Consider the following 12,894-nt stretch of genomic DNA (forward strand, 5'->3'; position numbering starts at 1 on the left):
ACCTAATCCTCAAAGCTGGGTTAGATTCTGGTCTGATAGGCTTCCAAGGCCTTTTGCCCTCATTCACGGAGGCATTTTTCACTCTTCTCTTAGGCCATCTGCATTCCAGTCTCTACTCTGAGATCACTGAGAACCAGGACTTTATCTTGAATTGGTCTGTCCCTAGTCTTAGCCATATTTGTATTGCAGTAGAGGTTCACTGAATATTTGCTTAATCAATCGGGCTATAGAAAATTTAATGGAAACCTTTTCTTAGTTTGTTTTTCCACTGTGGAGCCCTAACCACTGAACCATCAGAGAATTCCCTTGATAACAACCAGATGCCAAAACAAAACATTTACCATCAGTATCCTTTTGTTCTTCATTGAGAGGAGTTTTGCCACAGGAATACCTACTTAGCATAGTGAAGAATATACAAGCCTCGATGAAACTGCTCAAGGTTTAGTATCCCTCAGGAATGCAAGGCATCAAAAGACTGTTCTTTTTTTAAAAGAATATTAACTATAGAAGTTGCCTCCTGTTAGACAGAGTGGTCATAGTGAAACTCAAAAGGGCTTTCAATAAAACCGAAAACCATTCCAATGCATGACTGCCGCTTGGTTTCTTTTTTCTTCTTTAATTAATTAATTTATTTTGGCTGTGCTAGGTTCTTAGGTGTGGCTCACGGGATCTTTGCAGCAGTGTGCGGGCTTCTGAGTTGTGCCATATGAACTCTTATTTGCAGCATGCCAGATCTAGTTCTCCAAACAGGGATTGAACTAGGGCCCCCTGCACTGACAGTGTGGAGCCCTACCAACTGGATCACCACAGAAGTCCCTTTCTTCTTTTTTTTAATCCCCTCTTCTTTTTCTTACAATATAGAGATATAATTTTAAAAGGCAGGCTTGAGAAGACTTCCAAGACCTTTAAGCACACAGAATTATCTCTGTGATGACCAGAAGAAGTAGAAAGAAGTCTTGACCAAAGCCACTGCTACTGCTACTGCTAAGTCACTTCAGTCGTGTTCGACTCTGCGACCTCATAGACGGCAGTCCACCAGGCTCCCCGGTCCCTGGGATTCTCCAGGCAAGAACACTGCAGTGGGTTGCCATTTCCTTCTCCAGTGCATGAAAGTGAAAAGTGAAAGTGAAGTCGATCAGTCATGTTCGACTCTTAGCGACCCCATGGACTGCAGCCTACCAGGCTCCTTTGTCCATGGGATTTTCCAGGCAAGAGTACTGGAGTGGGGTGCCATCGCCTTCTCCATGACCAAAGCCAAGGGTCTGTTAAATAACAAAAATGGGAAAAAAAAAAAAAAAAAGCAGGGGATGGGGGAATCAAGTGTTTTTAAAAATAAGAATAAAATTACACTGCTTATATAGTTTGCATTCTATTTCTATGGCAATGGGTTAACAAACCAGGTGTTGCTATGGGAGACAACTGCATTTTGAAGCAACGATGGGAATGCTTCTAGAATCAGCCTCTCTTGTTGCCTGCCCAGAACTGTCTAAACTGGCGCGCGTAGGAAGACAATCTTGACAAGGCCAAACACCAAAGCTGTGACTCACTTAGTCCTTGCACTGTCAAGGGACTCACAGTAAAACAGTCACCTTCTAAAAAGCCACGTGCTGTCCCTGGTATTAATTACCTTAGCTTAGTAGTCACCTCAAGGACTCAAGTCGTAGCTTTGCTACTTTTCTAGTTATAATGCCTTAGTAAGATGTAAATGCTAAAAGCATTAATTACTAATAGCATTAAGAGAAGAGTAAAAATGTGGTAGGTATAAATATCTACTTCTATAGCTCTCTCCGTTCTCAGATCTTTACTCACATCTTCCCTCCTCAAGGCTTCCTTGTGTAAAATCACATTTCTGTTTCACTATAACTTCCTAAATCCTTCCCTGCTTAATTTTTCTCCTTTATGTTGATCATTACTCAAACATAGCATGCATTTTACTTACTTACTGTCTCCCACTAGAGTGTAAGCTCAGTGAAGGTAAGGATTTCCTCTATTTTGTTCCCTGCTAGATCCCCAGCACCTAGAAGAGTGTCTTCCTCATAGCAGGTGTCCAATATATATTTGGTGAATGAATTGATGGGATCCACTGGGACTCCCTAATGTGGTATAAAGATTATTTTAAGATAAAAACAACTGCAGAAATAGCTGCAGAAAAAACCTTTTCTAAACATATTTTGCTGACTTAAGCAAAGCCTCTTGAAAATATAGATGCCACAATCTCCTCTCCAGGAGGTTTAGGACCCCTTATATCTGGACCACCAGCTTCCCTGGTGGTAAAGTATCTGCCTGCAATGCGGGAGACCTGGGTTTGATTCCTGGGTTGGGAAGATCCGCTGGAGAAGGAAATGGCAATCCACTCCAGCACTCTTGCCTGGAAAATCCCATGGATGGAGGAGCCTGATAGGCTACACTCCATGGGGTTGAAAAGAGTGGGACACGACTGAGCGACTTCACTTTCACTTTTCATATCTGGATGAGAAATTACTAAACAAAACCTTTTTCAAAACTTCCCATACTTTCCACTTGTTTCTCATTAGTTTCCCACCATGTTGCTTCCCCTTGAAGTCCTTCTAAAAACTTTTCTTTAAAAAAATTTTTTACCGTGCTTTTTTTCTTGATGTGGACCAGTTTTTAAAGTTTTTATTGAACATGTTATAATATTACTTCTGTTTCATGTTTTGGATTTTTGGCCATGATGCATGTAGGATCTTAATTCCTTGACCAGGAATTGAACCCACATCCTTTGCATTAGAAGGTGAAGTCTCAATCACTGGACTGCCAGGGAAGTACCAAAGACTTTTCCTATTAAGATAAATAAACTTTTAAATCTAGCTATGCAGGAATTACTTCTTTGCATATTCCTTCATACAGGAATAAACTGTTGTCTTTTCTCCTGTTAATCTTTGTCAGTTAATTTGCAGGCCTCTAATCACTGAACATGAGTTGACAGAGGAAAAAAGTTTCTTTTTCTTGCAACGGAACAAATGAATGAGTAACAAACATATTCTTATCATACAACACCATAGTGACAGCTATTCCAAGGCAGTGCAGTAACTGTGGGTGATCAGCTTCAGGTCTGGTTGTGGTTTAGTCACTAAGTCACGTCCAACTCTTTTATGACCCCATGGACTGTAGCCTGCCAGCCTCCTCTGTCCATGGGATTTCCCAGGCAAGAATACTGGAGTGGGTAGCCATTTCCTTCTCCAGGGCACCTTCCCAACCCAGGGGTTGAACCCGCCTTTCCTGCACTGGCAGGCAGGTTCTTTACCGCTTAGCCAGATCTGTACAAAAATAGAAACACGAGGCCAAAGAAAAACAAACCAGTATGCTACTGGGTGACTCTGAATTGATTTAAATGAATTCTAAACCATAATTCATGGTTAATGTTTGTGAGGCAAATCATCAAAAAATAAATGGTAAGGTTTCATCATCCAGCAGATGTTTGAGTGAAAGGAAAACATTTCATTTGTCTTACTTGTTCCTAATCCATCACACAGGGGGCAACTTCCTCTCTATGCAGCCTGGAAATTACACAGAAACAGGTTCACAGGGCCAGCTGCTATGATTACTTCAGGCTTGTGTCAATTGGATGCCCATTCTGATAAAACAGTGAGTACAAATGCATAAAAGAAAAAGGAGCACCATGGGAAAAGGGAAGGAGAATATCTGTATGTTTGAAAGAGGCATGAAGAGGAAGGCAACACATTCTGTACTGAATACCAAAGGAACTCAGTAATTTATGGTTTCTTCCAAACAACTAAAAAAGAGAGAGGGAGAGATTAAGCAAATGGGCGGAGAGTGGCTTGATTGTGGTATTCAGCTTGATTATGGTATTCATTCTTTCATTGACTTCACATTGATTAAACAATCATCAAGCTCATTTCCCAGCATTTACTCTGCCCTCCTCCAATCTCTATCCCTCTCCTCCCAGTTTGAGATATTGTCTAAACAACTCTGGTTTTGTCACTCCTCAGCTTCAAACCCTTCTAAGCCTTCGGAATGAACGGCTTGGATGCCTGACCCCCGCAAGACGATGGGGTGAAAAGGGAAAGAGGGCAACAGTCCAGCCTTGGGATGTAAATAGTCCAATGCAGGCTACTGAACTACAGGGAAATGAAAAGAGTTAGGGCCGAGGACGGGGCAAAAATGCTGTTAAGGGCAGAGAAAAGTGAAAAGATGTGGTGAAAATGGTTCAAGGTAAAAAGCACCCTTGAGTTGTATCTCAAAAAGTTAGAGCAGAGTCACCAAGTAAAACAAAGGAGAAAAAGCATGTGGAGCTGGGCATCTGCATGCCAAGTCCAGAGGCTGGAACAGCATGACTGTTTGAATAATGGACAGGAGTTTGGCACTGCAGGACGGCAGGGTGGAGAGGAAAGGGTAGGTTACAGCCAGAGAGATCAGAATATTGTATGGTGCAGAAATGTTCTAAAAAGAACAGCCTCAAAGATTTTTATGTTTTAAAATGCCATTTGCAGTGGCATGGATGGATCTAGAGAGTGTCATACTGAGTGAATTAAGTCAGACAGACAAATATCATATGCTTATATGTAAAATCTAAAGACATGGTACAAATGAGCCTATTTACAAAACAGAAGTTGAGTCACAGATGTAGAAAAACTTGCATGGAACTGACATATACATACGACTATATACAGAATAGACAACGAATAAGAACCTACTGAATAGCACAGAGAACTCTATTCATTACTCTGTAATGACCCATATGGGAACAGACTCTAAAAAAGAGTGGATATATGTCCACGTATAACTGACTTTGCTGTACTACAGAAACTAACACAACATTGTAAATCAACTATACTCTTAAACAAAAAACTTAAGAAAATAAAAAAGCTTTTTAATTAGGGAAGTCACAGGATTAAATCTGCCTGAGAGATCTCTCCAGTGATGGCAGGGCCAGTGTTATTGATGGCAGGAGAGATAACAGGCCATATGAGAGATGATGAGGACGTGAGACAGAGTGACAGTGGAATGAAGGGGCTGGAAGAAACACTGGCTGTGAGACTGGAGCAGAGATTCTCGGAGGTATCTGCCTTGGGTACCTGTGCAGATGCCCTTGTTCTTAGTACAGACATGAAAGGCTGGGAGAACAAAAACACGGACCACAGATGGTAAGTGTTCAAACCCTGACAGTTGACTACAATCAATTGTTCAATGAGTTCAGTGTAAATTTATTAATATAATAAGTTCTTTAAGCTATGGGTTCATACCTCTTCCATTTCAAAAGATAGCCCTGAATCAAAAACATGGCCTTGAATCAAAAGAAGTTGTTTCTCTTTCTGTTTAAAAATAGAGAAGCCCTCTGACAGTGGTGTTGAGCTATATTTAGGAAACTTTGTACAGTTTGTACTAATCTTGAAATTTGTTTAAAATGTGAGCTAGGAAAGGACATGTAAGATCTTCTTGTTCAACTCTCATTTAAGGAATGGTATCATCTTAATCCAGCAGGAGTAAGAATTATGTCCAAAGTTATCACACTGGTTATTGGCAAAGTCAGAGCTAAAACCCAAGGCCTCTGACCCCAGAACAGGGATCTTACTAGAGTAGAGTCAGGTTTGATCAATTGGAAGAAGGGTTTGACCATGACCCAAACAAGCCTGAATCCCTCCCACAATTGTACTGCTTCAGAGAAAAAGCATTCAAAATCAGAAAGAAAAGCAAAGCTTACCTTGGACTTTAGGTAAGTTTTTCAAACACCAGGAAGTCTAAGGTTTAGTTCAAATTTGTGGTTTATGGAACCACATTAATAGCTAATGTCTGCCAAATGCTGCTATCACCCCATGAAAAGTTGAAAACATTTAAAAAGAACATCTGATCTTTCTAAAATTTTAATTTTGTTTTGGGCCAATTTGAATTCTATCTCAAATGGAGGTGAAGATCAGAAAATAATTATTCTGCATATAAAATCTTAAACACCAAAGTAATCCTTCTCACTTATAACTGTAAAGAATAGGAAGAGAAGGAATTATTTTCAGTATATCATTCACAGCCTGAAGTTTGAGTTCAGTTTGCAGTAATGAAATTAAGGAACAAAATTTAATCAAATATTTAGAATACTAAAAACCTGATGTTATGGTGCTAGTTGTAAAGAACCCACCTGCCAATGCAGGAGACATAATCCAGGGTCCAAAAGATCCCCTGGATGAGGGCATGGCAACCCACTCCAGTATTCTTGCCTGGAGAAACCCATGGACAGAAGAGCCTGGTGGGCTATAGTCCATGGGGTCACAAAGAGTTGGACACAACTTAAGCGACTTAGCCCATGCACACACAATGTTAGTCATGAATATTGAAAATATCTAAGAAATGTGATCAAGACTATAATGGAGTTATCATAAGTTATGCAAAAATATAAGTTCAGGTTATTTAATAACTCATGTTGTGTAGATGCTCTGGCCATGAAGGGACTAGGAGGGCCATGAAGGGCCTGGAGAGCCAAGATGGACATCATCATCTTCACAACCCAGAACACCACTGTATCCATTCATTCATGTCATGCTACCAGAACACCCAAGACTACATCAGCAATGTCACTAGTTGTAGCAATAATAGCAAACTAAGCCAAAATACTTAAAACAAGTATGCTTGAGTTCACTGTATAGACTATACAATCCACTGGGAATACTGCAGAAGCCATTCTGTGTCAGAGATTTTAAATTATTCGGATAGAACACAAATGACGTATAAGAAGGATCAGAGTGTTTTTCTAACATTAAAAGAATAGTGTCCCTGCACTTTCTTGAGAAGGTCTCCCAGGTGGCTCAGTGGTAAAGCATCCATCCATCTGCCAATGCAGGAGACTTGGGTTCTATCCCTGAATTGGGAAGATCCCCTGGAGGAGGAAATGGCAACCCACTCCAGTATTCTTGTTGGGAAAATCCCATGGATAGAGGAGCCTGGTGGGCTACAGTCTATGGGGTTGCAGAGAGTTGGACATTACTGAGCAACTAAGCATGCATACACTTTCTTGAGAAGAGTGGGTTAGGAGCACTTTGATAAATCAGAGAGCTCTACGGTATGAGTTGTTTTTTGTGAGGTCAGATCTACTAAAACCCCCGGACATTCCTAGGAAGAAAAACTGAATGTTTCCCCTCCTTATCTAGCTGGTAAGTGTTCTCAGCGCTTGCAGGAGAACTGTCTGATCAGGAAGGGTATCTCACAGGGCCCACCCCACTGATTACCACTGCATACAGATCGGGAGATCCTGACCCGGGGTCTTCTTGACGGCTCTCTGAAAAGCAATCTACCTGTCCCTCTAACAGTACAGGAGACCCAGTCTTAGAAAAATTAGCCAGTGTAATTCACCACAAAGTCTAAGGGAATTCAAGCCATGTTATGCTGTGCCTGTAGTTAAAGGAGTTTCTAGAGCAGAGTCTCTGAACTGATGATTCAGTCAGTTTATGAAGACCAAGCTTGCCCAACCTGGCTATCATAGTCTGGCTACGCTATGTACATTTATCATAAGATGGATTGCTTTTCAAAGAGGAATAATAAAGAATAGACATCGCTGTTTTGTTTTTTTTTAAAACTCAGCAATTTATGTTATTGTAAAATAACTTCAGGGGTTTTCCAATCTATCCACTTCATAACTTATTACTAATGGAACTGTTTCATTTTCATTGTTAACTTTTACCCTGGCAGTTGCTATGTATCAAGTAATGCTAAATTTAACCCAAATAAAAATAGAGATAATGAAGTACAGTCAAAAGAGCACTGATGTGGAAGTCAAGATATCTAGTTTCTAACATAATCACTTAAATAAGAAAATATAACATTGCAAAATATTAAGCATAACAAAGTACTGTCTATTACTTCTGCAGACAGCAAGCTAGTACATGGGGAAGATTATTTTTTTTCCAAAAGATTATTTTTTTTTCCAAAGAAGATTATTTTTTTCTTCCATCTTTTTATAACTTAAATGAAAAAGCCTTAGGCCTATTCAGGAATAACAAAGCTATGCTACTTCCGGGGTTTCCTGGGTGGTGCTAGTGGTAAAGAATCCGCCTGCCAATGGGAGACATAAGGATGCGGGTTTGATCCCTGGGTTGGGAAGATCCCCTGGAGGAGAGTATGGCAACCCACTCCAGTATTCTTGTCTGGAGAATCCCATGGACAGAGGAGCCAGGTGGGCTACATTCCATATGAGGTTGCAAAGGCTCAGACATGACTGAAACAGTTTAGCATATACACACATGCATGTAACTGCTAAAGAATTACAGAATTTAATTATAGACATAATTAACAATTGGTTGTTATATTTAAATTTCCTTCGATTGTTACCCTACCACTATGCTTACATAAAACTTAAGTACACTGCTAGTATACAAGATGACAGTATCAAGGTGATCTAAAACGTAAGTATACCAGTCAGACTGGTGCTGTAGTTCAATTTCACTTTAACATTTAAATTTCAATATTAAATTGAATTGAATTTTCAATTATTTGAAAATAATTGAAAATTTCAAATGTTTCAAAATTCAAACATTTAAATGTAAATTTCAATACTTCTTGAATTTAGAATTCTCTCCCAAGTCATAAAATGGGAAGGGCTTGGAGAAAGCAGAGGCCCATTTCATGTCTGGAGAAATGTCACCTTTCAGACACTGAAGATGCCCCAGTGTGAGAGTCAGCACTCTTGAACCTCCCCAGTACTGGTCCTCACTGTGGTAGAACACTCTTTGACACACAGTAGACAGACAGGATGGAGAAAATGGACACAGTTGAAAAACGGGTGTCTGCAGCGTACTACACCCAGGGGGCACAAGGAAGGGTAGATTGAGAGGAACAGCATCGGGGTGAGTGCTATCACATCCTCTCTTTATTCTGTTTATCTTCCATTGTTTCAGATTCTCCATGTAAGCATATGAATGAGGGATGCAAACGCTTCTATCATTCAGAATTTTCATGAAATTTTGCTGGTCTGAATTGCAGCATATCTCAGAGGAGAAGAAAAACATGCAAGGGCACTGTGACTCTTGCATTGAGGGTTATCAACACCCTCAGAGATAAAAGCATAGTTACTCTCTATAAGTAAGATACAAAAACATGGCGTTCCTAAGAGCTCTGTGATGTTTGCTTTTTAGCCCTTTTTAACCAAAGGGATTCTCAAAGCTGTTTTTAACATTAAGGAACAGCTTATAGACTCTAGACTCTCTACTCCTCACCACTACTCATGTAACATGCCTGCTCTCTCTCTCTCTCTCACATGTACACACACACCTTTCCTTCAGTAAAACTTGAAATAGATCACTTAAAAAAATTAGCCACAAGAGAAATTTTGTAAAAATTACCTCCAGGGAGTCACCTTCACAATCTCCTTCCTCTGTGTTTTTCCCCTTCTCTTCAGTAATGGTGTTCACCATTTCAAAAAACCTACAGAGAAAATGGGTATGTGGTCACTCATAATAGCTAACATATTAAATATATCCAAGCACGTTTTAAAGTGACTTCAGAGCAAAAGCTGGGATCTAGAGGAGTCAGGCAATAAAGTATGAGCATCAGTGTGAAAAATAAGGTTTTCCAAAAAGAAAACACAGGTTAGTATAATTTTACAGAAATTTCAGACAATGTCTAACACTTCAGATAATAGTAACATGACACTTTACACAATCAGAATGGTAAGGCTGGACAAGGACAGAGAAATGTAAAGAATGTGGACTTGTGTATAAGACCAAGACTGGGAGTATTTACATGATTTGGGACAAACTCCTCCACCTCTCTGAGACTCATTCTCTAACTATAAGTGGGGAATACATGAAAATGACTGGTAAAGTGCTCAAGGCAGGGCACTCCTCATTAAATATTAACTATTATTGTTTTGCTGCTATTATTATTTTAAACGGGACATAACAGAAACATCCACCTTCTGAAGTAGTGTCTCTAACTACTCAGTTAGAGTTTGATCTCAGTTCCTGAAACTTCAGCCTGAGCACCTCAGTATCCATGTGGGGTCCCCTATACACAGTCTGCAAAATACTGATGTGAACCAGGAATGGCTATCTTTTACGTTTGTGACAGAAGCCACCTCTCTTTTGGTGATAAACATTTTCTTCAGTAATTATTCTTGTAAAGTTTTGTTTTGTTTTCTGGAGATCATTGCAGAGCTTTAAAAAAAAATTATGGCAAGAAACAGATTTTCCCTCTGGGCACTAGCTGAGTCTGTCCCTCCAGAGGGGATGCTAATGGTTTCTAGTCCAGACATGGAGTAAGGGAGGCACTTTGAACAGGGGCTGATGATATCACGGGTAGGTCATGTGGTGCACAGTCAGCCCAAGGAAAGAACAGGTTACTGTGTGGCGAGAAAAGCTTCCTACCACAACTCAGAACTTTTCTGTTATCTCTATACCTATGAAAGCATAGAAAGTAAATATACTGGCCTCTGCCCCAGGTCCTGGGCACAGAGATCCTAAAATCCTTGTAATTTTCTGAGTGATAAGAGTACGAGGAACATCTTGTATTCTAATATTTGTCTTAGACCTGTCCCTGATACAGGGCTCCTAAAACCTTCATAAGCTCCTAAGTGATAGAGAACCAGGAGCATCTTTTGTTCTAATGAGGCGATTCTAGGCGGGCTTCTGAATGACTCCTGGATGGGAACTGATCACCAGAAATACCAAAACATGATTAAAAGCCTGAAACATGATTATACCAAAACATGATTAAAAGATTGAAAGAATTTTCAATCTTACCTCCCATCCTTCATAGATGGGAGAGAGGCTGGAAGTGGAGTTATTACCTGTTCATATTCATGCCTACTTGAGGAATGGGGCTTCCCAGGTGGTTCAGTGGTAAAGAATCTGCTTGTCAATGGAGGAGACACGGTTTGACCCCTTGGTAGGGAAGATCCCCTGGAGGAAATGGCAACCCACTCCAGTATTCTTGTCTGGAAAATCCCGTGGACAGAGGAGCCTGGCAGGCTACAGTCCATGGGGTTGCAAAGAGCTGGACACGAATGAGCAACTGACCACACACACACACACATGCACACACACACACACACACACATGTGAGGAAGCGTCCACAAAATACCAATAGTAAGGGATTCAGAGAGCTTCCAGGTTGGTGCAAACATTCACACAGGGAGGGTGACTCACCCAACTCCACAGGAACAGAAGCTCCTGCACTCAGGACCCTCCCAGACCTCAGCTTACAAATCACTTCATCTGGCTGTTCATCTGTATTATGTCCTTTAATGATCTGATGAACGTTAAGTGTGAGTTCTGTGAGCCTCTCTAGCAAATTAATCAAACCCAAGAAGGGTGTCACCAGGACCTCTGAGCTATAACTGATTTGTCTAAAACACAGGTGGTGATAACCTGGGCTTGGAACTGGCACCTGAAGTCAAGGGAAGAAATAGTCTTATGGGACTGAGCCCTTAGCCTATGGGATCTCACTCTACCTCCAGGTCGATTGAGTTCAATTGCAGGTGTCACAAAGAATTGTTGTGGGGGGGAAATCTCCACACATTTGAGGATAAGAAATATCAGAAATGAGGTGTTTTGTGAGGAATAAAGGAGACACACAAAAGAAACATAGTAGGGAAGAATTGGGGTTTTCCCTACATAGGAAGGAAAAAAAAATTTTTCTTATACAGTGCTTTTTTTTTTTTAATCCATCCATCCAACAAATACCATTGAGTGTCTAATGGAATAAACACTGTTCTGGCCTTTGGAAATATGACAATGAGCAAAATCGGTAATGTCCATTTTGTTTTGTTTGTTAATACATGCACTAAAAGACAAAGGACTCAGTGCCCAAGAGAACAGCACCCAGGGACCTTATTTAATTAATTAATTTTACATTTTGGCTGTGCAGCATGTGGGATCTTAGTTCCCTGACCAGGGATTGAACTCACACCCCCTATGGTGGAAGTGCAGTCTTAACCACTGGACTACCAGGGAGGTCCCCAACAATGTCCATTTGGGAGTTGGGAGCCTCTCTCTGGAGTTTGCTTGTGACACTACGTTCTTCACTCTTCCTTCCTCTATACATACATTTCTTGGAGGTTAATGATATGGAGAAAAAAGATCCCAAACCTGATTAGAATGACAGTATGCTCTGATGAAGATGACATATCTTGATGAGTTAAAGGCACAAGTAAATTTAACCAAAAGGAAGAAGAACATGAAAGACCTAAACAAATTCTAAAGATCTGGGGTAAAGATTTCCATCAGCTATTCACACAAAATTTTCTAACGTGAACATTCTAAGTAGAAAATACACTTCTGGTGGGATGGGAGCACAGGTAATTTTTAGATGCTTGGATTCCAGAGTTGTATGTGCCTCGTTCAAATCCCAAATTTTATGCTTTTTGGCTATATATGATTATAGGCTAGTTAAACTCTCCAGTTCAGTTCAGTTGCTCAGTCATATTTGACTCTTTGTAACCCCATGGACTGCAGCATGCCAGGCTTCCCTGTCTATCACCAACTCCCGGAGCTTGCTCACACTCACGTCCATCGGGTCGGTGATGCGATCCAACCATCTCATTCTCTGTTGTCCCCTTTCCCTCATGCCCTCAATCTTTCCCAGTATCAGGGTCTTTTCGAATGAGTCAGCTCTTTGAATCAGGTGGCCAAATTATTGGAGCTTCATCTTCAGTGTCAGTCCTTCCAATGAATATTCAGGACTGGTTTCCTTTAGGATTGACTGGTTTGATCTCCTTGCAGTCCAAGAGACTCTCAAGAGTTTTCTCTAACACCACAGTTCAAAAGCATAAACTCTCCAAGACTCTACTTTTTTCTTTAACTGTTTTCTACAAAACTATTAATATTACCTACCTAATAAAGTTTATTTGAAGATTAAAATAGATACAGGCCTATAAGATTTATATAGTACTCCATAAATCTTAGCTTTATCATTGAAATAAATGAATAGCCT

At 40.4% G+C, this 12,894-nt stretch overlaps 1 protein-coding gene across 1 annotated transcript in view; it reads right to left on the reverse strand.

The window, feature by feature from the left end:
• The window catches only part of MAP3K5 (mitogen-activated protein kinase kinase kinase 5), a 229,254-nt gene that overhangs the window by 60,610 nt on the left and 155,750 nt on the right, over nt 1-12,894 (reverse strand). Inside the window, 1 exon segment of the mRNA XM_005899101.3 lies at nt 9,306-9,387. Within this exon segment, the coding sequence (XP_005899163.3) occupies nt 9,306-9,387 (82 nt within the window).

Source organism: Bos mutus, chromosome 9, assembly GCF_027580195.1.
Source record: "Bos mutus isolate GX-2022 chromosome 9, NWIPB_WYAK_1.1, whole genome shotgun sequence".
NCBI classification, from domain to species: Eukaryota; Metazoa; Chordata; class Mammalia; order Artiodactyla; family Bovidae; genus Bos; species Bos mutus.